The 23042-nt window shown below is 38.9% G+C and overlaps 4 protein-coding genes across 5 annotated transcripts in view; 3 read left to right on the top strand and 1 right to left on the bottom strand.

Moving 5' to 3' along the window:
- The window catches only part of LOC135164717 (uncharacterized), a 36094-nt gene extending 31821 nt beyond the window's left edge, over window positions 1-4273 (top strand). The window contains exons 3-4 of the mRNA XM_064125337.1: window positions 2170-3053; window positions 3164-4273. Coding sequence (XP_063981407.1) covers window positions 2170-3053; window positions 3164-4057 — 1778 coding nt within the window. The 3' untranslated portion in view covers window positions 4058-4273. The remainder of the gene's footprint in view (window positions 1-2169; window positions 3054-3163) is intronic.
- LOC135164719 (uncharacterized) overlaps window positions 1-6616 on the bottom strand; it is a 51635-nt gene extending 45019 nt beyond the window's left edge. Inside the window, exon 1 of the mRNA XM_064125338.1 lies at window positions 6478-6616. Coding sequence (XP_063981408.1) covers window positions 6478-6559 — 82 coding nt within the window. The 5' untranslated portion in view covers window positions 6560-6616. The remainder of the gene's footprint in view (window positions 1-6477) is intronic.
- Window positions 6617-7916: 1300 nt separating this feature from the next.
- LOC135164390 (uncharacterized) lies at window positions 7917-21286 on the top strand. 2 transcript variants are annotated; one of them, XM_064124670.1, is made up of 3 exons: window positions 7917-8012; window positions 20473-20640; window positions 20913-21286. In XM_064124670.1, the coding sequence occupies exons 1-3, from the start codon at window positions 7974-7976 to the stop codon at window positions 21129-21131; spliced, it is 426 nt and encodes a 141-aa protein (XP_063980740.1). In that variant the 5' UTR covers window positions 7917-7973; the 3' UTR covers window positions 21132-21286. The 2 variants fall into 2 exon arrangements, with proteins under 2 accessions (XP_063980740.1, XP_063980741.1); XM_064124671.1 differs by lacking the exon at window positions 7917-8012 and adding an exon at window positions 12727-13542 and having other exon boundaries at window positions 20913-21283.
- On the top strand, window positions 17993-19840 carry LOC135164389 (uncharacterized). Its single transcript, XM_064124669.1, has 2 exons — window positions 17993-19259; window positions 19342-19840. The coding sequence occupies exons 1-2, from the start codon at window positions 18479-18481 to the stop codon at window positions 19572-19574; spliced, it is 1014 nt and encodes a 337-aa protein (XP_063980739.1). The 5' UTR covers window positions 17993-18478; the 3' UTR covers window positions 19575-19840.
- Window positions 21287-23042: the final 1756 nt, after the last annotated feature.

Genomic DNA, 23042 nt, shown 5'->3' with positions numbered 1-23042 from the left:
TACCTTGCTGATTATAATGAAACTTTTGCACCGGTAGCTCGAATCGCGAGTTTTAGGTTGATATTAGCGTTTGCGAATCAGTTTAACTTATTGATCCATCATATGGATGTTAAAACCGCCTTCTTAAACGGGAATCTCAAAGAAGAAATTTATATGAGGGTACCAGAAGGCATAGAGTGTAGCGATAATCAGGTTTGCCGATTGAATAAAGCTCTCTATGGTTTGAAACAAGCAGCTCGTTGTTGGTTCGAAGTCTTTGAACAGGCTCTTAAAAGCAGGGGTTTCATCAATTCACCTGTAGATCCCTGTATATACATTTTAAACAACGGAGATATCAATAGTAACATCCATGTAGTATTGCATGTCGATGATTTAGTGATAGCGACAGCACATTTAAATAACATGAATAATTTTAAAGATTACTTAATGAAACAATTCGCAATGGTTGATTTGAAAGAAGTGAAATTGTATTTAGGAATTAGAATTGAAAGAAAAGAAGATAAAATAACATTGGATCAAAGTTGCTATATTAGAACAGTTTTGGATAAGTTTAAAATGACGGATTGTAATGCCATAGCGGCTCCTCTGGAGAGTCGATTAAATTACTGCGAATTAAATTCAAACAAAATTAATGACATGCCATGTAGAAATCTGATAGGATGCCTAATGTATGTGATGGTATGCACAAGACCTGATTTGAGTGCATCTGTAAATATCTTGAGTAGATATACTAACAAAAATAATAATGAATTGTGGAAATGCTTAAAAAGGGTCCTTAGATATTTAAAGGGCACAATAGATCTGAAATTAGTTTATCAAAGAAATAATTTCAAGAATGTGTTGATTGGCTATGTTGATGCAGACTGGGGTAGTGATGAAAATGGAAGAAAAAGTACGACAGGCTATCTATTCAAATTATTTGAAAATTGCACTATATGTTGGAATACGAAGAGGCAATTGTCAGTTGCAGCATCTTCCACTGAGGCTGAGTATATGGCCCTTTTTGAGGGGGTGAGAGAAGCCCTGTGGTTAAAATCACTGGTAGAAAGCATTCAGTTGATAATAGATGATCCTATAGTGATCTATGAAGATAACCACGGTTGTATCAGTATAGCCAATAACCCTACAAATCATAAGAGAACTAAGCACATAGATATTAAATATCATTTTTCTAGGGAGCAGATAAATAATAATTTAATTAAATTGGAATATATTTCTACAGGGGAACAACTGGCAGATATCTTCACAAAGCCATTGCCGGGGCCGAAGTTCCTAGAATTGAGAGAAAAATTGAATTTAAAATAAAATGTTTATGTACATGTATTGTCATTTAAATGGTTTGATTGGGTTTTTCTGGGTTTCCCCAATCCAATGCAGTGAATGCTGAACCATATGTATTTCCCCCCAGGAAACATTCAAGAGGCACATAGGTTTACAATTTTCTACAGATGATTTTTTTCATATGATTAAATTATAAAATAATGAATAGAAATTGGAACTATACGTATATGCTTGAGTATCATTGTCTAGAATGACGGGGATTGAATTTTGAGGGGGTGTGTTGGATTTTGGAGTTTTCTCCACTGCAAAATTCAACATGCTATAAAGCCATTCATCCTATAAAATATTCTTTGGTATATGTTTATGGAGCCCTCCTTCTATAATTTAAGGGGAAATCCCATGAGGATTATCCCGTATAGTTTTCCCCATTTACGTCTAGTGACCAGGATGGGTGCAGGGAGAGGGAGCTCTATTGCCCTCTGAGTCTGAACTCCGGGCCTTACGAGGGTGAGTTAGCTAGTTGAGTTCATAGTGAACATTTGTCATATGAAGTGCCTCTTGAGTGAAATCAATATTAATATTCTATAATAATAAATTGAATTAGACAAAATCAAACAGTGTTGATTCTTCTTCTACCCCATAAAACCAATACCCGTCATTTTCAAAACTCACAGGAGTCTCCCCTTAACCACACTTCGCCATTTTTTTCGACTCGCAAATCCAGAATATTATACTTAAATTGAGCATCTAATCCTTGAATTGGAAACAAAATAAAATAGATTCTAAAATATATCAATATTTTTTTATCAAACATGCCAATATTTTTTTACTGACGATATATTTTCCATCGTGAATTTTTACTCAAAGAGCATTTGACTTATTTTGCAGTTAAGCCGCGCAGGATTCTTGCAAATTCCAGTAATTATCAATGGGATGATGATGAAGTTCTTGCTGAATTATTTAATCAGTTCGAAGACAATGATGCAACCGACAGCGATTTTCAGTGCAGTCTGCGGCCCAGCAAGTTGAGAAAACTCAACATTATGACTCCGGACCTTACTGCCATTTTGGATCGTGCCAAAGTCAGCGATCGTATGGCAGTGCGTGTGTTAGCAGCTGCGCTGATCACAGTTGGAGTCACTCTAGAAGACGTCCATGTAAGCCGAGAAACGATCCGCCGTAAAAGACAGATACAGCGGAAATCTTTGAGTGGTACAATTAAAAATAATATCAAGAACGGATGTTCCAGTTTCATCACTGTTCATTGGGATTCAAAGCTAGTACCAGCGATAGAGAACATATTTGAAAAAATTGATCGGCTCTCCATTCTTATATCGGGCAGCGGAGGCGATCAGTTACTCGGAGTTCCACAGATTAAACGAGGAACCGGTGAAGAACAGGCCAATGCTATTTTCGAGTGCCTGAAGGAATGGGAATCTGTCGACGATATATGTGCCATGGTTTTTGATACTACTGCTAGCAACACAGGCAGTACAAATGGCGCCTGTTTCCAACTGGAGAGATTATTAGGAAGGAATCTTCTACATCTTGTTTGCCGTCACCATGTTCTTGAGCTGCTACTGAAATCTGCCTTTGAAACTTTCATGGGGCCAACTTCAGGGCCAGATATTTCTATTTTTAAAAGATTTCAAGGGCAGTGGAAGAACATTGAGAAGGGATCATTTTCACCCGGAGTGCAAGATGCTGATGCAGAAGCAGCAGTTAAGGATGATATACAAGAGGCCCTTGCTTTTGCTTATTCATGCTTAAAGGTCAGTTATCAATAATTACTAATAGTGCTCATTATGAGTAAATGCTTCCCTTTTTCGTTAATCAATTGGCAATGAGAAACCTAACCTCTTTTTCATTCATCACTTCACAGATTAACAATATCCGAAAGGACTACAGAGAGTTTCTGGAGTTGGTGATCATGTTCCTAGGAGGAAATCTTCAGAATGGCAATAGATTTCGAGCCCTGGGCCCTATTCATCATGCTAGGTGGATGGCTAAAGCAATTTATTCGCTTAAAATTTTTGTATTTACAGAACAATTCTACATGACCTCCCATGAGATATCAGGCTTGAGAAATGTTTATATTTTTGTGGTTTCTCTGTACCAAAAGAGTTGGTTCACAGCCTCAAATACTGTTGAAGCTCCCAAGAATGACTTGGAGCTGTTGAAGCGATTAACAGCTGATCCGAGCATTCCATCATCGAAAGTCTGCAATGCGGTATTTGAAAAATTTGGGAATCATCTATGGTACTTATCGGAAGAACTGATAGCTCTCGCTTTTTTTGATGAAAATTTAGATGTAGACTGCAAGAGGAAAATGTGTGAGGCTATAAAATGTCGTCCTGCGCTTAAGAATGATCGAAGAAAGAGAAAGTCAAGAATGAAGGATCGAAAATTTATCCAAGAATCGGATTTAGATGGATTTGTGACACAGAACACAATCGAATTTTTCAAAATTTTGAATCTAGACTCTCATTGTTGGGATGTCGATCCAACAACGTGGGCGCAAAGAGAAGATTATATGAAGGCTTCCAAAATTGTGAGATCACTTCTCGTGACAAACGATGTAGCTGAGAGACGCGTCGCTCTCGTGAGCGAGTACAATGATTTGCTCACGAAGAGTGAAAACAGTAAACAAGATGTTTTGCTCGTAGTGAAAAAATTGCGGGAATTCACAGCTGGTTGCACAAAAGAAACTTTGAAGTTTTCATTAGAAGACTATTTGAATAATTCATCGGTGGATATTGTCAGTGATACAAAATAGCCCTTCAGAAAACACATTGAAAGCGTTCCGAATTGAGTTCAGTGTTGAATTTTCATATGAAATCATGTTTCACATTAAACTTAGAGTAATAAACGTACAATGAACTATTTGAGCGTCAGTGACATTCGAGAATTGTCAGTATTATGTAATTTATTATACTTAGAATTAAGCTATTTTTACGATTCAAATTTTGTTGAAATTTCTGTAAATTGATTAAATTAACAATGTCTATTTTGTAATAAAAATATAAATGATTGAGAGATCTTCATATTCGAAATGAAATTATATGCCATAACCAGCTTAACGTACTAAGGGTTCAGTTCCTTTCCAGGAAAGGTCAGTCCGGCAGGCCAAATTTTTGTGCCGGGGTTCCATTTCACTGTATACGACCGTCATCAAAGCACCGGATAAGTCGGACACCTGTCTCTATACGAAAATTGGACAATTTTCTTTCCTGTTTTTCACCGCTTTGCGTTTGCAAAAAAAAAATTTCTTTCCTCTAAATGATAGTCAGATAGTTCAATGATCATCTAACCGAATCGAGAAGAATATCGAAAACTCCCGAAGCGTCGTAGACACCACCGAAAATCCCTAAATTGAACAGAAATTACGATTTTTATTTTAATAACAAATCGTTTTTTTGTTGGGAGAAAAATCTTATCTTACTCTTAGCCTTTCTGCCGGAAAGTATACGAGAGTTCATAATGATAGGTCGAGTCCTTGTGTTTAAAAAAAATTATTATTGCATTTGGTCTGTCCGTCACGTGTAAAAGTCCATGAGAAATTAAACCGGAGATGAGAAATGGGTCCTGTATGATAACCCAAAACGCAAAAGGCAGTGGCTCTCTCCAAATGAAATCCCTCGGAGTACTGCTAAGCCAGGTTTACACCCCAAAAAAGCGCTTTTGTGTGTTTGGTGGAGTATTCGCGGCATTGTTCATTTTGAATTACTGAAACCTGGACAAACTGTTACTGCAGACCTCTACAGCGAACAATTGCAGCGAGTCAATCAATCTTTAATTGAAAAGTGGCCAGCGATTGTCAACCGAAAAGGCGTCATTCTCCAACATGACAATGCAAGACCGCACTGCGCAAGGCGAACTCTAGAAAAAATTAATGAATTGGGGTGGGAGGTGCTGCCTCATCCACCATATTCGCCCGATGTTGCACCATCGGATTTCCACTTATTCCGAGCGCTGCAACACTTTTTAAGTGGCAAAACATTTGCAAATTTGGAGGATATCCAAAATGCCATCTCTAGATATTTTGCCGAAAAACCAATTAATTTTTATCGATCAGGGATTGAAAATTTACTCACTAGATGGCAAAAGGTTATTGACAATGATGGGGAATACATCATTGATTAAAAATAAAGACTCGTTAAAAATGTATGTGTTTGTATTTAGCGTAAGAAAACGACATTACTTTCCGGTCCCCCTAATAGAATATCTTCGAGAAACTCGAGCGTTTTCATTGTTATCTCACATCTAATTGTGAGCCGAGGGTATTCATCAGTGATCTGATATTTTTCCAAAAGAGGCAAATAAATTGAAACCAATAAACCGACGAAATCAAAATCGTCATTGAGTGACTGCAAGATATTATTGCTCTCTAAAGTATTCTCAACGTAACAATTTAATTATTCGATTGAATGAGAATAAAGGGGAGCCAAAGAGTTATAAAAATTTAAGAAGCTGGTATTTTTAGTAATTGATCTGTAGCAACTTGTGAAATGAACATTTGTTAGATTAACAAATTAATTAAATGGAGATGAATATTCATGAAGAGGTTGATATGTCCTTCGTCTTTCCGCTGCATTAATCAATCGCAATAAAAATTAAGATAACATCTAAATTCTGTGTAAACAATAAAAAAAGACTAAAAGTTGATAAAAAAAAATTTTAAATTAATGTCACCTCAGAATAAGAATTCCCAGATGATTGGGTTTCAATGAAGCACGGGTTAATTACTCAAAAAAAAAAAATAATCGTGAATTTAAATTACGAGGGAAGTGTCTCCAGGCTTGTATATGTAAAACCCAAGATATTTAAATTATTGTGCCATAAATGGGCGAGCCAATTTCATCGTAAAAATTCTCATATTCTCTCACAAATTATATTTATTGAAAATAATGGAAAAGAATGTAACTGAGATATAGATTTGAAAATCTCAATGTTTTTGGTCGAATTTCATTAACCTAGAGTTTGAAAATTTATAGAGAATATTAAGCAGATTATCTGTTAATAAAAGACTATCTCGGGACAATCGTTAGAGGTAAAAAGAGAATTCATCAAAATTGTCGCACGGATTAAAACATGTAAATTTCTTGGTTAAATTCATTAACCAAGAATTTAAATTCTGTAATTACTTCCGCAATGAGTGACTTCAGGACAAGCAAAAATTAAAATGGAATGACTTACCAAAGGAGACACCGCCGGTGGGAATCACCTCATCCCCAGGAGGAGAGCGGGACGCCCTGCACTGTATCCCACGACGAGACATCCTCCACAAATTAGAATAATCCTCACAAAAAATATTAAGAGCACTAACACAAAAAAAAACTCCACCATTCACCAAGTGTCACCAAACGACTGGTGACACACACGCCCCACAATCGCGACCCGGTAAGCAGCCCCCCCGCCCCGCCGGAAGGGCATACTCTGCGGGCACCAGGAAAGACGTCGGGCAGCGACCGATAGCGATACCAAGAAAAATCGCTAATCTCCATTTCGCTGGCGCACCAAAGACGATTATTTAAATTTTATAGGAGAAGAATAATTCCCTCGAGACATCCCTCGTTCATTGTAAATTTATAATTCTGGAAATTAGAGAGAATAAAGAGATGGGGTGAATTATGTGCGTGGGATGTTAGGGAAAATTTTAGAATTAGAGATAGCAACGATCGAATACTAATTCACTTTGGTGATTGCGGAGATATTTGAGGCTCATTTTTTTTTTTAGGACTTTGAGAGTATTATTTATCGTTCTCAGGGTGTTTTTGGTGGATCAATTGTTCTGGTAACTATTGCACCTGCAAATTTGGCCATCTGAACTTGTTAAAATTTTAAAAATTAAAATTTACACTGTAGCAGACATTTGGGGATGTCTGTTGAGAACCCAAAGACGGGAGGGAGAACACCAAATCCCGAAACGACGAGTAAAATAAAAGCGTGAGTGAGAAGGAAAAGAGAGAGAGAATTATTTATTTATTTTCGTACTATTCCACCCCGGTGTAGCTAAACCCGGAAAATAGGGATTTTAGATTTTCCCCTCCACCCTCGGGTGGTCAATTGAGAAATTGTTCGCCTTTTACCGACCCATGTAAGAGTTTTGTGGGCCCATTAAAATTATCAAGAAGAAGGGCCAAAATACGAGTCATCCGGTAATTTTGGTGGGGTTCACCGTTAGTTAATCGTTCGGACATTTGAATAAGCCCGGCTGAAATACCGGCGCTCCAAAAAGTGGATTTTAGGGGGATTAATGGTTTACGTTTTAGTTTCTTTGGTGGAAGATCGCTCGAAGCAGGTACAGCCCCTGTCTTCGACGAATTGCCAGGCTGTTTAGGATTTACGTCATTAGTTTTCGGTTTTTGAATATATTTGTTTAACCCCCCTGGATCCCGGAGAGTCAAACCCGCAGGAAGCGCCAAAACCCCAGAAACACTAGTGAGCAATCACGTCCCTAGAGCCCGGTCGGTAAAAGGGAGAATCAGGACTACGGTTGGAATTAGAATAGAGAGGGTGACACTACGCGGTGCCCCTCGGAAAAATTCGCGAGGACCTCGGGAAATAGGGCGGAGCCTCCCGGTCCGTCCCCATCAGATCACATCGACGTGATCGATCAGTCGCGATCTGCGAATCAAAGGTATAAGAAGTGAGACTTACCGTTATCTGTGAAAAAATTGTTTAAATCGAGAATGAAGGGAAAAGGTAGGCGTCGGCGCCTAGATTTAATGGTGAGTTAATTGTTTTATTTATTTGCTTTGGGTTAAGCCCAAAGCGCCCTTTCTCCACTTTCGGGTGGTTTACGATCAGGGTTAATAATCAGTTCCCCAAATTATACCGATTTACCCGTCAATAGGGTACGAGTGCTCTCCAGGTTTTGCCTGGCCCCAAAAATCCTTTTAGAGACTTTAATTAGTGTTTCTTTTGGAAAATTCCAAGCCGTATTCAGTGAATAACCGAAAGGGTGAAATAATGTGTGCGGTATTGCGTAGTAGTGTAAAGGATAGAGCGGGGTGGCGATTGCATCATCCACCCGTTCGATATCTCGATCGAAATTCCGCCGGAATTTATGCTAGTCCCCGGTCGGCCACTAATGTTTCAAAAGTTCTCACATTTTGTGAGGTTGTTCGGGAAAGTATTCTCTCAAAATAGGCTATTGGATTTGGGAAATCCACTCAGCCGTTTTCGAGATATGTGAAATCGCCGGTTCACCGGTCAATTTCCCCCTTGGTATCACGCCTTGGGTAGGCCCATTGAAGAGTGTTCGCGTTTCCGACCGGATTACGGTAATCCTGTACGGTTAGAAATGATTAGAAATTGTTCAAATTTTGCTGGGAGCTTCCACTGGAATATCGCGATTTGATGGGCTAGAGTTTTCGATTTTCGCCTCTACGGATTAGGCGCTTCCGCGAATTTCCAGAGGTGTGATTTCCGGCCTCTGAAAATCTCCCCCATGCGTGGTGGGTTTCGCATCCGTCTCTCTCGCTCTCTATCTCTCTCTCTCTCTCTCTCTCTCTCTCGCACGCGTAGGTTAGATGCGTTGCAAAATCTCTAAAATTTATTGATTAATTGTACCTTATTCGGAGGAGAATTTTTAACTGACGCATAATTAGGGAATTAGACGAAGTATTTAGTAAAGTATCCCGAATTTTAGATAGTAAATAGGAAATTATTAAAGATTATCCAGGGTCATTATCTCTGGCCAAAATGGAAAGAAATTAAAGGAATTGCTGAAGGGAATTAATGTTAGTGAAGTTTTGCCTATTATTTGTAGATCATTAAGAGGGTGGAAAAATTGGAAGAATATACGTGATTTAACTATTCTCGTGACTTTTTTTTTGTTTTCCTCCTAGATCCCTTATTTTGTGGCCAATACCTCTGGTTCCACCTGAAACCCACCCCTCTCTCCATAACCTAGCACACTGAGCGACCCGAGGACCGTTACCTTTCCCCGAAATCTAATTCCCTCTCTTTTTCTTTTAGATATAGGTTTTAGTTACGTTTCCGTTTCTGCATATATTAGAATATAATGATTGGGGCTGAGCCCAACTTCCGGTTTGATACTCCCGGCTTAAAAAGTATCTGGCGCCCATTGATTTAAATTTTTGAGTTGAATTAGATAAAGGGGAAGTAGGGCGAAGGTAATGGGCATTTTCCGACCCCCATAGAAAATGTCACGTTACAACACTGATAATTTACCGATTAGCATTGAATCTTGAGCATTTTTCTTCTCTTTATTCCATTTGATTACGAGAATTCAATAGTTGTATCGCTGTAAGATACGAGCTATCGTATTTGAGCTGTGGCCTCTTCTGCAAACCCAAGACATTTTCTAATGATTATTTTTCCCACCCAAATTTCAGCCAATAGAATTGCACCATTTGTTGACATTTTGTATAGGCTACCTCGAATTTCAGCGATTATTTTTCCCATCGAAATCTTCGCCAATAGGATTGCACCATTCGACGTTTTTTTGTATAGTCAACACGGTATTTCAGCGGAAATTCTTGAAAATTTCACTGGAAATTTTGCATGTTGCCTATGTGACGTATTGGCCTCAGCCAATGCGTCGTTTTTGAAAATCGATGCCCAGACATTGGTCAGCAGTCCCACGGTGTCTTGGAGACGCTGTGGTCAGCTGCCCCAGTATTTGGAGGATCGGTTTACTCCCTGCAACGCCATTTGGACAAGGGACTGAACAATCCAACGGATGTTTAGACCATTGTCAGCACCCAAATGACGTCACAGCAGGAATCGAATAAAGCAGTTTCAGGGCTTTTGGCACGTCCAGTATACTGTGTGACTGTATGAGTCTTGCGTCAATGATGACACATGACAATATTGGTGCAGGGAGCCGTGGAACTGCTTAGATCAGCGATTTGGACTTGGAGGAGATTGAGAGACTCGCAGAGAGAACAGATACCTTCCAGCAGCAGACCAGACAGGGTCTTCCACTGCTCGTAACCGCGCTCCAAGTCCAACTCATAAACATCTAATAACGCGATACCGACCCACTCGCGCAAGGAGTGTATACAATTAAGAGCAAATATATATATATATATACATTTAATACATTCCGCGAGTGAGGTTATTTTGTGTTGTTCCCAATCCGTCACCAAGACACCCCTCCTAGAAGAGTGAACCCAAAAGGGCTCACCGAGATCTAGCCGGACGGGGCACGACGGCCCAGCAGAAGGGGACAAGGCACAGGAGTGTCCCATCACCATCAGTCCCAAGAGGGGATATATATATACACCAGCTACTAGCAACCGCTAGTAGCATATATATATATATCCGCTATATATATATATATATAGCATATATATATATATATATATATCCATATATATAGGGGTCTCAGCACGGAAAATATATAAAAAAATCCGTTGCTATTTGCGGATCTTTCTAATTGGGCGTTTAATCAGGAGAAAATTAACATAAATGAATATAGCAGAGGCGGTTTAGGTAATGTAACTGAGTGTATTTTTGCTTCAAATCGCCGCATTTTCACTCAGTTACGGAAATTAGTATTGGAGGTAGTGGAAGGGGTAGTCGTGTATAGATACTTGGGAGCACTCGGCCTGTTTGTTCGAGGTTTCGAAAGATATACTTGGCCGATACGCTTCCGCGTGTCGCGTTAGTGCAGTTAGCGTAGATAACCTTTAACCCAATGTCACCAATCACCGCAGCGTAAGACTCTCAGAAACCTTGACAGTTGATGGAACGTGCATGGGGGTGGATGATAATGCTCAAGATGGGTTTTGGTCCAACGTCGAAGTTGAAGCACTCGTCCGGGTTAATTATCTACAATACGATGCACCAGTGGATCTAAATACGAATAAAATTATACTAACAACAACCAGTTGCGAATTCCAAAATGAATTTTGTGACGACAATGGATTTTATACCTCCTGGAAGTCCTTCCTCACAGACACCTGTGAGTTTGATCAATACACCGCCATTTTCACAGGGGTAGCTACGAAATTCTTTCAGACGAGTAACACTCCGTATCCACTACAGACGTGACCTTCACTCTAAGTTTCATCCGGGAGGGATACACCTGTGGTTACACTGTTAAACAAACAAAAGTCCCGAAATTAGACATCCTGTAATACCAGAAAGGAATGGAGATAGCGGTCGAAACTAAAATATCGACTGATGAATTGGATTTATTCACTTATATTAATTCGAAATTTGTGTATATAGAGAAACACCTACGACTACAAATGGAAGGGTTATATAGGAATACATTACGCCATTGATGTGAGTTTGACAGAAAAGTCCTCCAAAATACCTTGAGTCTTGCTAGAGTTGCACCTGATGAGTTTGCCTACAAGGTTATCATGATGGGCCCAGGTTACCACGCAACTGTAGTCGGGGAACTGGTCCACTTGGTAAAACGCACTCCAGTCCAGAATGCCCTAGTCAATAGAGCGGGCATGGAATATTACAAGAAAGCCCCAGTCCTCTACAATAATCACACGTATTACCTAAGAAAGAATTAAAAAATCCTCATGAAATATAGCTCCTCATTCTTTTGTAATCCCCTCCTTCCAGTCGGTTATAAAATCGACAATAATTGGTATCATCTAAATCCTAAAGCTACCTTGGCTCCCTAACCTCAAATGCTGAAGCCGGAAACAATCCCAACCTGAGAATACCGAACACCCGAGCATCTGAGTACGGCAGGGATGTACAACACCGAGGAACTAGAAAATCTACGAAATAGGATAATGTCTTGAGTGCAATAATAGAATATTGTTAGTGCAATAATTGTTGGAAAAGGAAGTGGATTCAGCATCAGGGTCGAAATTATTTATGAGATGTTATGGGTTTCGTATTTAAAGGAAAAAGAGTATATTTCGTAATCCACTTTACATTACACTTTGTGGCTTGACTACGGTTAGATGTCTTCCCTACTCGTACTCTGTCCACACTAACTTGTATTTTTGTCAGTTCGCCCGGTATTATTCTACCGATGGCGCCTTAATCTCATTCCCTCGCATTGAGTTAAATTTACTTATTTAACAATAATAACCCCCCTATTTTTCAGTGATCTTGCAATCGTTCCCCTAACTTCTCCCCTCTTTTCAATTATTCAGCTTTCCCTCTTTCTTTTGTTCTTTTTCTTTATATTCTTGTCCTGATTATTATTATTTACCGGTGTGTCGCAAGCTGGCTGGCCTTACCCCCCACCCTTGATTAATTGTTAAGAAAAGGCCTGGAATTATACTGTGAGAATTGTTACATTTAAACGTCCAACCATTTATTAGAATATACTGTAAGGAATTCCAAAGGAATCCCTTGAAGGTCTATACCAACCTGGATTTCGTCAGTAAAAGAGAGAGAGGGAAAATAAATCAGTAAGAATTTAGAATGAGGGATTAATTTAATTATTTTTAAGAGATCTAAAATATATATTTTTGCGTGTTAGTTAACTACATTTCGGGATAACAGAATTAGTTGCTATAGAAACTTTTCGTTACGTTTTGAGAATTAGAGTTTACGGGTTTTGCGGATAATTGACGCGTCTCGCGGTTTGGCAATTTTGGTTATTGGTTCAAGGAGAATTATTACGCTTTTAGGCCAAGATATCACCGAGCCACGTAATTTATTCGAATTGAAACCTCTCTATTGTTTTCTCGGAAACGTGTAGGTGCAGATGAAATGCTGCCGCTCAGATAAGTGGATTTACGGGGTAGGATGGGTTTTGAGTTTAGTTTTAGGGTGGAAGGCCACGCGAGTAATCACGACCATTACCATGGCGTGGATTGCCAAAAGGTCGATTTAGGTTACGTTTACGTTAAAATTTAGAGCGATAGAAAATAAAAATAAGTCGCGAAAATATTATTTTGTTTTAGTTATTTAGTGACGTTTCTCCTAACCCCGGAGATCCCGAGAATACGACCGCGGAGATAGAATTTGAGCTACGCGAACATTTGAACTTTCGCGCCGAGACCTGTCAAGCCAACCCTGCGTTGCCATAACGCCTGGAGCGCTACGCTCCCGTCGGTCGCCGTGCGCCAACCTGTCGCGTAGCAACAGTTGCTACGCAGACGTCGCCGGCATCACCACGTGTTGTATTAGCATCAATCGAATGACTAGTGAATTTAGTGATAATTAGTTAGTTAGTTGTGCTCGAACCATCGCCAGGAGAACACCAAATCATCAGGACAATTATTCGAGGACCATTGAAGTCGAATCGACCCGTTGTCCGAGATATAGTCGATCATTGTCTCCCAGCGCGTACACGTCGCAACCGTGAGTTTTTGATTTATTGCGAATAATGCTTATTAGAGAGTAAATCAATTTATCCTGATTCTCATCTCAGGGTAATAGTCATTGTTCTGGTTAATTCATTGAGATTATTGCTCTGTGCGGTAGAGCCTAAATAACGCCAAAACCATGCAGTTACATCTTTTACGTTTAACGTCTTTTATATTGCTTAACAATTGCCTAGCAATTGGAAGCCATGCCAGGATGACGCAATACTCATGACCTTGAGGAGGTCACACCTGTTGTGGAATTTGGGAGAATGTTCTCGTATTGAGGAAATACTTTGCGCTAGTCGCCAAAATATTTGATTTTACGTTACTGCCTTCTCGAAATCTCGAGTTCTTTTGCACATTTGTGCCTTTTGGTTTATTTTATATATTCCAAAATTACGCTTCGTGATGGATTATCCATATATTCCAAATTAATTTGGAAGAATTTGCAAGTTTTGCCTTTTACCGATACTTATATGAAATATTGTGTCTGCGTTTATCGCCTATGGATTTATTCCATTTTTGTGCCTTTGGCCCTTTTAGTTTATTTTATAATCCAAAATCTGAAATTGGATACGTGATAGTCGTGTGGATTATTTGTAGATTATTGCCTTTACAGCTATTTTTCTGGAAAGTTGTGTTTGCGTTTATCACCTAGGGATTTGTTCTCTTTTCTATTATTGTGCCTTAGGCCATTGCGATTACACTTCGCTAATAAAAAGTGTCTAACGATTCGTCGTTTCGAGTACGAGTTTACGTTTGTTTACGTTACGCGCCTCCGCGAGAATCTCCCGCGTGTTTTCTCTTGCCAAGGTCGCGCCTCCGTATAATGTATATCCCGCGTCCGTCGTTTTAGCTGCTATGTGTTATGCTCTCGGAGTCCGTTTGTTTTATAGATTATGTTACGTTAGGAATTTTTGTTATTAATTGCGTTTATGACGCCTTGAATATTATAATTCGGATTTATTGAATGTATCGAGTATTAGTAATGAGTTCGAAATTATGGACTGTTAGGTTTTCGGGTAAATTGATAATATTTAGCCCGATATTGGGATCGTATATTTTCTTCTATTTTATTTGGTTTTGATAAAATTTATTGTAATGGATTAGATGGATCAACATAGTTGAATTTCTCTCTGCGACGATACGATTACGTTCCTTAAAATAAATGGAATCTTGAGTAATTTATAAGACCTCTCTCTCTCTCTCACAAAAATTATTGGGTTTATATCTGTGTCATTATTAGTATTTGGAATATTGTAGAAATTTGTATTTTGAGTTATTATTATCGAAAGTTAAAGAATATAATTCTGTAAAGAAATGTGGGATATGTGTTGAGTTTTGAATTTATAGGATTAATAGCCCAGTGACCAGCACACCCCGAACCACCCCTCTCTCCACAACCTACATCCTGAGCAGCGTGAGCAAATACCACCTTTCCTTTGATCTTTTAGCTTTAAGTTATTGAGTTTACGTTTTAGTTGGAATTTTAGTTCGTTGCCGTGAGTTATCCGCTTCGAGTACGTTTTTCGGTTTGTTGTTCCCGTTGAGACAACGAACAACTGGCGCCCTTCAGAGCATTTGTTCCGTTTTTGGACGATCAAAGGAAAAGGGCGGGTTAACTGGTCCATTATTATATGAGTAAAAATCCACCACGTTACAATACGGTATTTCTCTATCATATCCGACCCCAGTAATTATTCACCTCCCCCCCATTATCATTTGAGGTCACTCCCCCAGTAAATTCTTGAATAAGATTATTGAATTCGTAAATTACCCATTTATCCCCTCAACATCGTGTCTTCACCGGGAATTAATACATTTAATTCCCCGGCCAAGGTCACAAATCATATAAAGTACTAAATATTAAATAATTAAAGAATTCCCATTGGCGATGATGCTAAAATAAATATTATCTACTAATTTATATTGTAGAATTATTATTTTAAGTAAAACAGTGGGAAAATTCAAGGAAAAGAGTTACCATAGCAGAGGGTCATGAATAAATCAGTAGCTGGTTACTTACTGCGCGAGTTATCGACAGGTACCGACTGCCCGAGTTATCGGCAGGTTACCAACAATAAGATATTCACAGCGCACGGTAAACCGATCTTCCAGTGGTGATCGACTGCTGCCTCAAGTTATCCTACGTATGGTAAAAACTAAAACACAAATATATTGATTAACGTCAAATATTCCAAGTCATACGAAGTAGAAATGATCTCATCAAAATCAAAAATAATTTTTGAAACAGATGGCCAAGTCCACGTTTCAATGCATTGTGAGTAGTAAGTGGGCACGATTGGCGAATTTTCTTCCAGGAATCGCCCCCCTTCCCCCTTTTTCCAGACGTGTCCGAACACGTTTTCCCCATTGTCCTTTGAGGAGGACGTCGCCGCTCTAGGGCCCCCTCATTGTTCGACAGGAAGTGGGTGGTGGGTGGGTGACGAAGGAATGCGGGCAGGTCCCAAAACGCCTGAAAGCATTCCATTGTTATGCAATGGAATGTCGTTCACGTGTTAAGGGAAACTGGGCCCATTATTTTTTTTTTTTTTAGATGGAGGATTGCGCAATGCCCTGGCATGAATGGCGCAGTAAATGGATGATTTTTTTTACAGGTTTTTAGGGCAATAAATTTTCCCTTTCTATGGAAGACCGTTGGAAAAATTCTCAACGATGTCTCCTTTTTTTTTTGACTATGTTTTTCTCTCTCTTTTAGTGCATCTTGTTTCCTTTTAAAAGGTTTTTTTTTTATTTAAAGATCAAAAATGTTTTTTGCCTTCCGTCTTTTTTATACCTGAAAAGATGTTGAGGGTTTTTGTAATAAATAATTAAACATAGGGTTTAAATTTTATCTTTTTTTATATTTCATAAAATCGTAGGTTCCATTTTACAAATGAGGTACATAAAATCATATGTGTATGGTTTTTCAATATGAGGGCATTCTGTAAGCCCCTCCCGCGAATTTATCCAAATAATTGTAACAATTATGGAATAATTCTCCAAATAATTGATACAAATAACCAAGATTTTCGTGGGGTATTGTACGTCGAAGATCATCGCGAGCCAAGAGATAAATTTCCTCGAAATTTACGCGTATGCGATGATGAAGATCCTCCGTGGCAGGCATTCTATTATAATCCATATAATTCATAGCAATTCCTTTAATTGATTGTACAAGCGATTCCTTATATTCCTTGAGAGGCAATGTCTCCAAGAAATCCAGCCACTGATTAATCCATGCAGCCTTGTTTTTCAATGTAATGATGCTCTGTCCCATCATCATTATGGGAGTCTGATTTGCATCATCATTGCGAACAAAGGTCACGCAGGGATTTTCAAAACTGCGGTGGAATTTCACGTTTATGGCCCCAAATTCCTTTGCAGGTAGATTGTGGTTGATCTTTGGGTGGAACTTCTGAGGGTCAAAGTAATCGGTTACAGCATTCAAATCGTTGAAAAAAAGGGTCCATTCTTCTCGTGTCATTGACAATATGGCGCGTTTCGGGCGTACGCCCATAAATTGCACAACCGGGACGAATTGACCGAAACACGTAACTTTTAAGCCGACACGAATTTGTTTTGTCTCTGATCTATTCAAAGATATAACTTGAGACAAGACCACATGCTGTTCAGCATCACTGAATCCCTTTTGTTTGTTGCTCTCCATGTTGAAAAAATGAATGGATGAAATCAGGACGACTGAATCAAATCCACCGCGAGCACCCGCGTTTTATAGCGCTACGTATGAGAGTGGAGGGGGCAGAATCGCCCACTATAGGCATGACAGACCTATAACCGTCACACATTATCCCCCACCGCAGGGAGTTCTGCGGCGGCGACGTCACACATGCGCCCCACTTTCGCGGTTTTTGTATGTTGCGCGGTACCCCCACTCTTACCATGGAACCTTCCTATACCGATTTTTTTTGTTAAATCGAGTGACGCGTTTGTTGTCATTCGTTAAAAGGCATTGCAATAGTAAAAATGTCTAAAAACTTTGAAAGTTACGATTTAGAGTCCCTTAAAAAATATCTCGCGGGTCGCGAATCGTATGAGGGGCGACAAAAGCCTCAATTTCGCCAGAAAAGAGTACGCGTATGTGTTGATAAATATACCGATGATGATTACCTAGATAGTGATGACATGTGCAGTCCAACAAAAGCGCGGAAAATCGCGATAGGGTCAGGATTGGAATGCGAAGTGGAAGATTTCCTTGTTGATCCTTCTTGTGTATGCAAATATAAATTTCTCGGTGAAATATGGAATAAAATCCATATCAGATATCGCAGGGATAAATTACACTCTCAAGATGAGGGCATAGACATGTGTACGACTTTTAAAGTATGTTAGAATGAAGAACCTGCAGAATCTAATAAAGAAATCGAATCGAATTTTCAAATGAGATATAATCCTCCATCACTGAGAAGCATTGCAATCGCGAATTTATTAAATGAAAAGAAATATGCGAAAAATGCAAAAACTTTGGCTGTGGTTACTAAAGCAATTGTGCATAATAGTGATGTATTATTATATAAAATGTCGAAGTCAAATGGTTTTTTCGACTGCATAGAACACACAAGATTATGCAAAGCAGGAGTGGGGGAAAAACTCTATTGGTACTACTTTTTTAGGGCGTGTGAGGAAGAATATTATCTCCCTGCGGGGGAGGAGACATTGGTCTACAAGAAAGGAAATGGGCCAATCATTGACCTTTCCTTTCAATAGCCAACAAATGCAAAACAAGTGGGGGGGGGGGCGAAAAAAAAGGAAAACTCGAGCATCCGCCCCCATCAGGTATGCAAAGGACCCCCCACCAAGGGCAAATCTTCAAAAAAGTGTGGAAAACTTAGCCCCTCCTCCTCTAAACTAGGGATGCATCAAGGACCCCAGTGAGATCATTTTACTGCATTTACGTTTTTTACGTCAAAATGACATCAAGTCAAATGAACTCATCTCCAAAATCCAGTTATCAATCAGGTTATCAGCCTGGAACTTTTAAACCTAAAAAATCTAAATATGGTGGAAACAAGGCCAATCAAAACGGAATTAAGATAATTAGTGATCGTGTAGTGCAATATAACAGTGATGAGAAAAGATCAATTGAAAAAATAGTGAAAAAAGTGAAACTCCAACGACGTGAAATTTCCAAGACAGCCCCTGTCATAAATATTGACTTTGACCTCCAAACGGTTGAAAAGATGAAGAAAAAAAACTCAACCAGACGATTGGGCCATAAATCAGCCGGTAGCACTCAAAGTGGCTCTAAAATCCTGAAAGTCAATAATAAAAAAACAAGTGAAATCGTGCAAGTGAGCCCAGAGGAAAAAAAGTTGTGGATTAATATGCTAGAACAAGATCTTGATTTATTCAATCAAGTGAACTATATTGAAAAGAAAAAGGATCTGAAAAAAATACAGGCTCGCGAAAAACGTTCAAAACTCGCGGAAAAAAAGAAGGCTGACTTTATCGCTCGCGAAAAACGTCGCGAACTAGCTAAGGAAAAACAAAGACAATTTAGAGCTCGCGAATCAGAAAACAATCGATCCAAGGACAACACATCGAAGGATATCATCCCTGAGCCCATGATGGAATTGGATTCATCGATCGAGATCATTCCCAGCACTCCATCGGTAATTAATTTAATCCTGGAACGCGAGGGTGAAGATGCTCAGCATGGATCATTGAATTTCGCGGCCTCAACCCCTACAAGTAAGTACTTAATCAATCAATCATACGAATTTTTAGATTAGATTGACTTAAGCTAATCTTGTATTGTTTTTTTTTGTTTCAGAACCGCGAAAAACTATCGAGGAAATCGAGGCCGTTCTAGTCGCGTTGGGCGCGAATCTAGAACAAAGGAATCGCGAGGACGATTACGAAGGGCGATGGGCTCCAACGCAGCGCCAAAAAGAGCTTGATCAAATTGCGATGCAATTGGATCAAAGCGGGGATGATGATGATGAAGGATTGGTCATCCAGAGTCTTGATTTCACCCCGTTATCACCCAGTAACCGTTCGGCTTAAAAATTTATTAAACATTTTTGTATTTTTTTTGGATAGCTGAAATAAAAGTCATACATTTTATTGCATTACCTGTGAGTCTTGACTTTTTTTTATTGCTAGGCAAGACCCAATATTCCCTCTCCTGTCCCCAGCCCTTTTTTTTCTCGTAGAAGCTAGGAGAAATTTCTCTCTCGCTTCTTCTTCGTCGGCGTCCTGCAGTCTTTCGTTTATTGTCTCTTTCCATCTCGTTGTTTAGAGGGTTTAGAGAACAATTTTGACTTTTTCCTCGTCTTTCCTACATAAATCCTTACCCCCATCTCCCTCTAACTTACGGTTTAGAGGGTTGAGGGCGAATAGTGGGGCAGAAGTTATATAAACCGTGAGGTTCCACTACTCGCCCTCTTTCACCATCACCATCCCCGAGGACTAGAGTCTCGTTCCGTTTTTGTGTTTTTTTGTGTTTTTTTAATAAAAAAAAAAAAAAAAATGGTGAAAGTCACCTGTCAAGGAACGTGCCAGGAGCACTTGGCCCGCGAGGTAAGTTTTTGAATATTTATTTTTTGCATGTTTTTCGTTGGGTTTCGCGGTTTTTGGTTTATGTCGTTTTTCTCGCGGTTTTTGATATGTGTTTCGCGTTTTTAATTTTCAGTTTTTCGCGTCCGTGCTTCATTTTCTATGTTTTCTCGTGTGTTTTTTAATATTTTTGAATATCTTCTTGGTGCGGGGTATAAGTTTCGCGTTTTTTTTTCTTTCAAATCCGCGTATTTTTTTCGTTCGTTTTTGTATTAGTTTTTGATTTTTTCGCTTGTTTTAGTTTTCAGTTTTTAAATTCTTTTTTGTTTGTTTTAGTTTTTTTTGATTTTTTCGTGTTTTTGTTGATCTAATTTTTTAATTAATCGTGTTTTTTTTTATTTTACAGATGCAGGCCATACGGAGGGAGAGGGGATACCTCAGGGCAGCCAACGAGTGGCTGCGCTGGGAGGATACGGAGGGCGAAACCCTGGATGGGGAAAATATTTTCGCCATCCAGGATCTCCATGACAGGGCCGCCAAATGGTTGGCGGATTCGGAGGATGAGGCTTACCTGGTGAGTTTGGTCTCTCTGTCTCTCTCTCTCTGTCTCTCTCTCTCTCTCTCTCTCTCTCTCTCCCTCTCTCTCTCTCTCTCTCTCTCTCTCTCTCTCTCTCTCTCTCTCTCTCTCTCTCTCTCCCTCTCTCTCTCTCTCTATTCCCTTTATCCCCTCTATCCTATTCCTCTCATTCCCATCGGTCTATTCCTCTCCTAAAATACCCCCTTCCTTCCTCATTTTCCTATAAATATTTTTTCCTATTAATATTAATGTGTTTTTTTCTATTTCAGTGTGGAGCTCGCTGGGAGGGAGGTGTCGGACCGGACACCCCAAGAGCCCACTGGATCCGCGCTCTGAGGCGCGAGGCGCGGGAGTTGGAGGCCGAGGGTGAGCAGGTGCTCACCCTGTACGACGTGGAGGATGCCTGTGCGCGCAGGGTCCTCTTCGGGGACGAGCCCGCCCAGCCCGACCTGACCCAGGAGGACTGGTCCCTTGAACAGTGGGACTGAGGCCACTGCCCCCCCCCCCCTAATAATAAATTAAAAAAAAAAATTTTAAAAAATGTAATATCGATTAAGGTTTTTTAAAATAAAATTTTTACAATAAATATTTTCTTGTTTCTACTTTTATTCATTCCCCCCTCAATTTATTTCCCTTAGTTTTCACATTTTATAAGAAAAAAAACAAATAAATTATAATATAAAAAAAAATAAATAAAAAAAAAAAACCTGTATTTTAGTTTTAAGTTGATTTAATAAAAAAAAATTTCGAAAATAAATATTTCTCTGTATTTTTTTTTTGTTTATAACCTTTATTTACTACCCTTAGTTTAAGTTACAATATTGAGTTAGGAAATTATTTTAGATTTAAGATGATTATTATTAGAAGAAAAAAAATGTATTTCAGCTTTAAGTTTGTTTAATAAAAAAAATGTTTAAAATAAATTTTTGTATTATTTCTTCTTTTTGCATTATCCCTTCCCGTAGTTCTAAGTTTAAATATTAAAAAATATTTTAGATTTAAGATTATTATTTTTAAAAAATTGTATTTAGTTTTAAGTTATTTAATAAAAAAAAAATTTTTTTTCAAAAAATAAATATTTGTGTCCTTCTTTTTAAATATTTACTTCTTTTATTTTTTAATTATTATTAAATAGGAATCGGGTGGGGAAAAATTTAGAAAGAATCTTTTCTAGTTTTTATTTATTTATTTATTTATTTCTTTGTATAACATACATTTTTCTAACAGCTCATTTTCATTTTCGCGGGCCGCGGGTTTTTGAAACTTCGTATTTCAATTCGAAATACGAACGGCTGAAAACCCGCCCCGTCAAAGTTGACGGTGGCGCCCCCCTGACAGTCGGTAACCCCTCCCAGAACCCTAGAAACGTACATTCCCAGAATTCCACAGTGTCGGTAAAACCGTAGGGCCGCCTCCTGACACCAGGAGGCTCTGCTCAAATGTAAACACTGTAGGGCCCATTTTTTAAAAAATTAATATCTAATGAACAAATAAACTTAAAAATATGTAATTTGGATATTAATTATCAACAAACGATTCCCTATCCATTAATAATAACTATTCGAGGCTACAATAAAATATTAAGCGAGTGGAGGAATATCCCCTACTCATTAAATTGTTTAATTAATTATTAAATAATGCAGGCCTACAAACGTTTTTCGTGCATAACAATATTATACAAAACTACAACAATTAATCTAAATGCATAAAATACTTAATTTAAAAAAAAACAGTGCGCGCCAACTAGCAGCGGTTAAATCGCGGTTTTTTGAAACCATAGGGCAGAGTCGCAAAACCATCAAGCCGCCGTTTTGGGCCTGTCGCACGTACGATCTTACTCTCAGGCTTCGTGATGACGTCATGATACACGGTCCGCCGAATACCATGATAGTCGATCTGGTAGGGATCTGCTTTATCGACAACGAGCGCGCGAATCGAGTCGTAATGAATTTGTTTACGCGATTCATAATTCAGTCTAACCCCTTTTATTTTACTAACTTCCGCGATACTGCCGTCCGGTTTTTTTACGCGATAAGTGTAAAATTTAGGCCCCCCAGAGACAAAAGAAGTAATGAAACTTCCTTCTCCGTAGCCCTCTACTTCGTCGGTCAAATCCCCTAGAAAATTCCCTAGCGGTAATTCATTTGATCCATCGCTGACGTAAATTACCGAATCTGTATCATAATATAAAACACGTTCTTGTTGTTTTTCTAGATAAGAATATAACTTTAGGCGCGCGTGAGCGGTTGTATAAGCCGCAATAACAACATTAGCCTTGGTGGACATTTCCGCGGCTTCGTTTAAATGTTTCCAGGACATGAAGAGAGTGTCGTTATCGACAGGAACAAGTCCTGTTACTTCAATTTCAGGATTAAACATTATATTTGCAAATTCCTCAT

This window comes from Diachasmimorpha longicaudata, chromosome 7 (genome assembly GCF_034640455.1).
Source record: "Diachasmimorpha longicaudata isolate KC_UGA_2023 chromosome 7, iyDiaLong2, whole genome shotgun sequence".
NCBI classification, from domain to species: domain Eukaryota; kingdom Metazoa; phylum Arthropoda; class Insecta; order Hymenoptera; family Braconidae; genus Diachasmimorpha; species Diachasmimorpha longicaudata.
This window is presented reverse-complemented; position numbering and strand designations above follow the sequence as displayed.

What these genes read in the sequence shown, in the direction of transcription:
- LOC135164390 (XM_064124670.1), top strand. Translation starts at nt 7,974, where the DNA reads ATGAAGGGAAAAGGTAGGCGTCGGCGCCTAGATTTAATG. An exon ending in GTCGGCGCCTAGATTTAATG is followed by an intron (nt 8,013 to 20,472) that starts GTGAGTTAATTG and finishes TTTATTTTACAG; the next exon opens with ATGCAGGCCATACGGAGGGA. An exon ending in CGGAGGATGAGGCTTACCTG is followed by an intron (nt 20,641 to 20,912) that starts GTGAGTTTGGTC and finishes TTTCTATTTCAG; the next exon opens with TGTGGAGCTCGCTGGGAGGG.
- LOC135164389 (XM_064124669.1), top strand. Translation starts at nt 18,479, where the DNA reads ATGACATCAAGTCAAATGAACTCATCTCCAAAATCCAGTTATCAATCA. An exon ending in CGCGGCCTCAACCCCTACAA is followed by an intron (nt 19,260 to 19,341) that starts GTAAGTACTTAA and finishes TTTTTGTTTCAG; the next exon opens with AACCGCGAAAAACTATCGAG.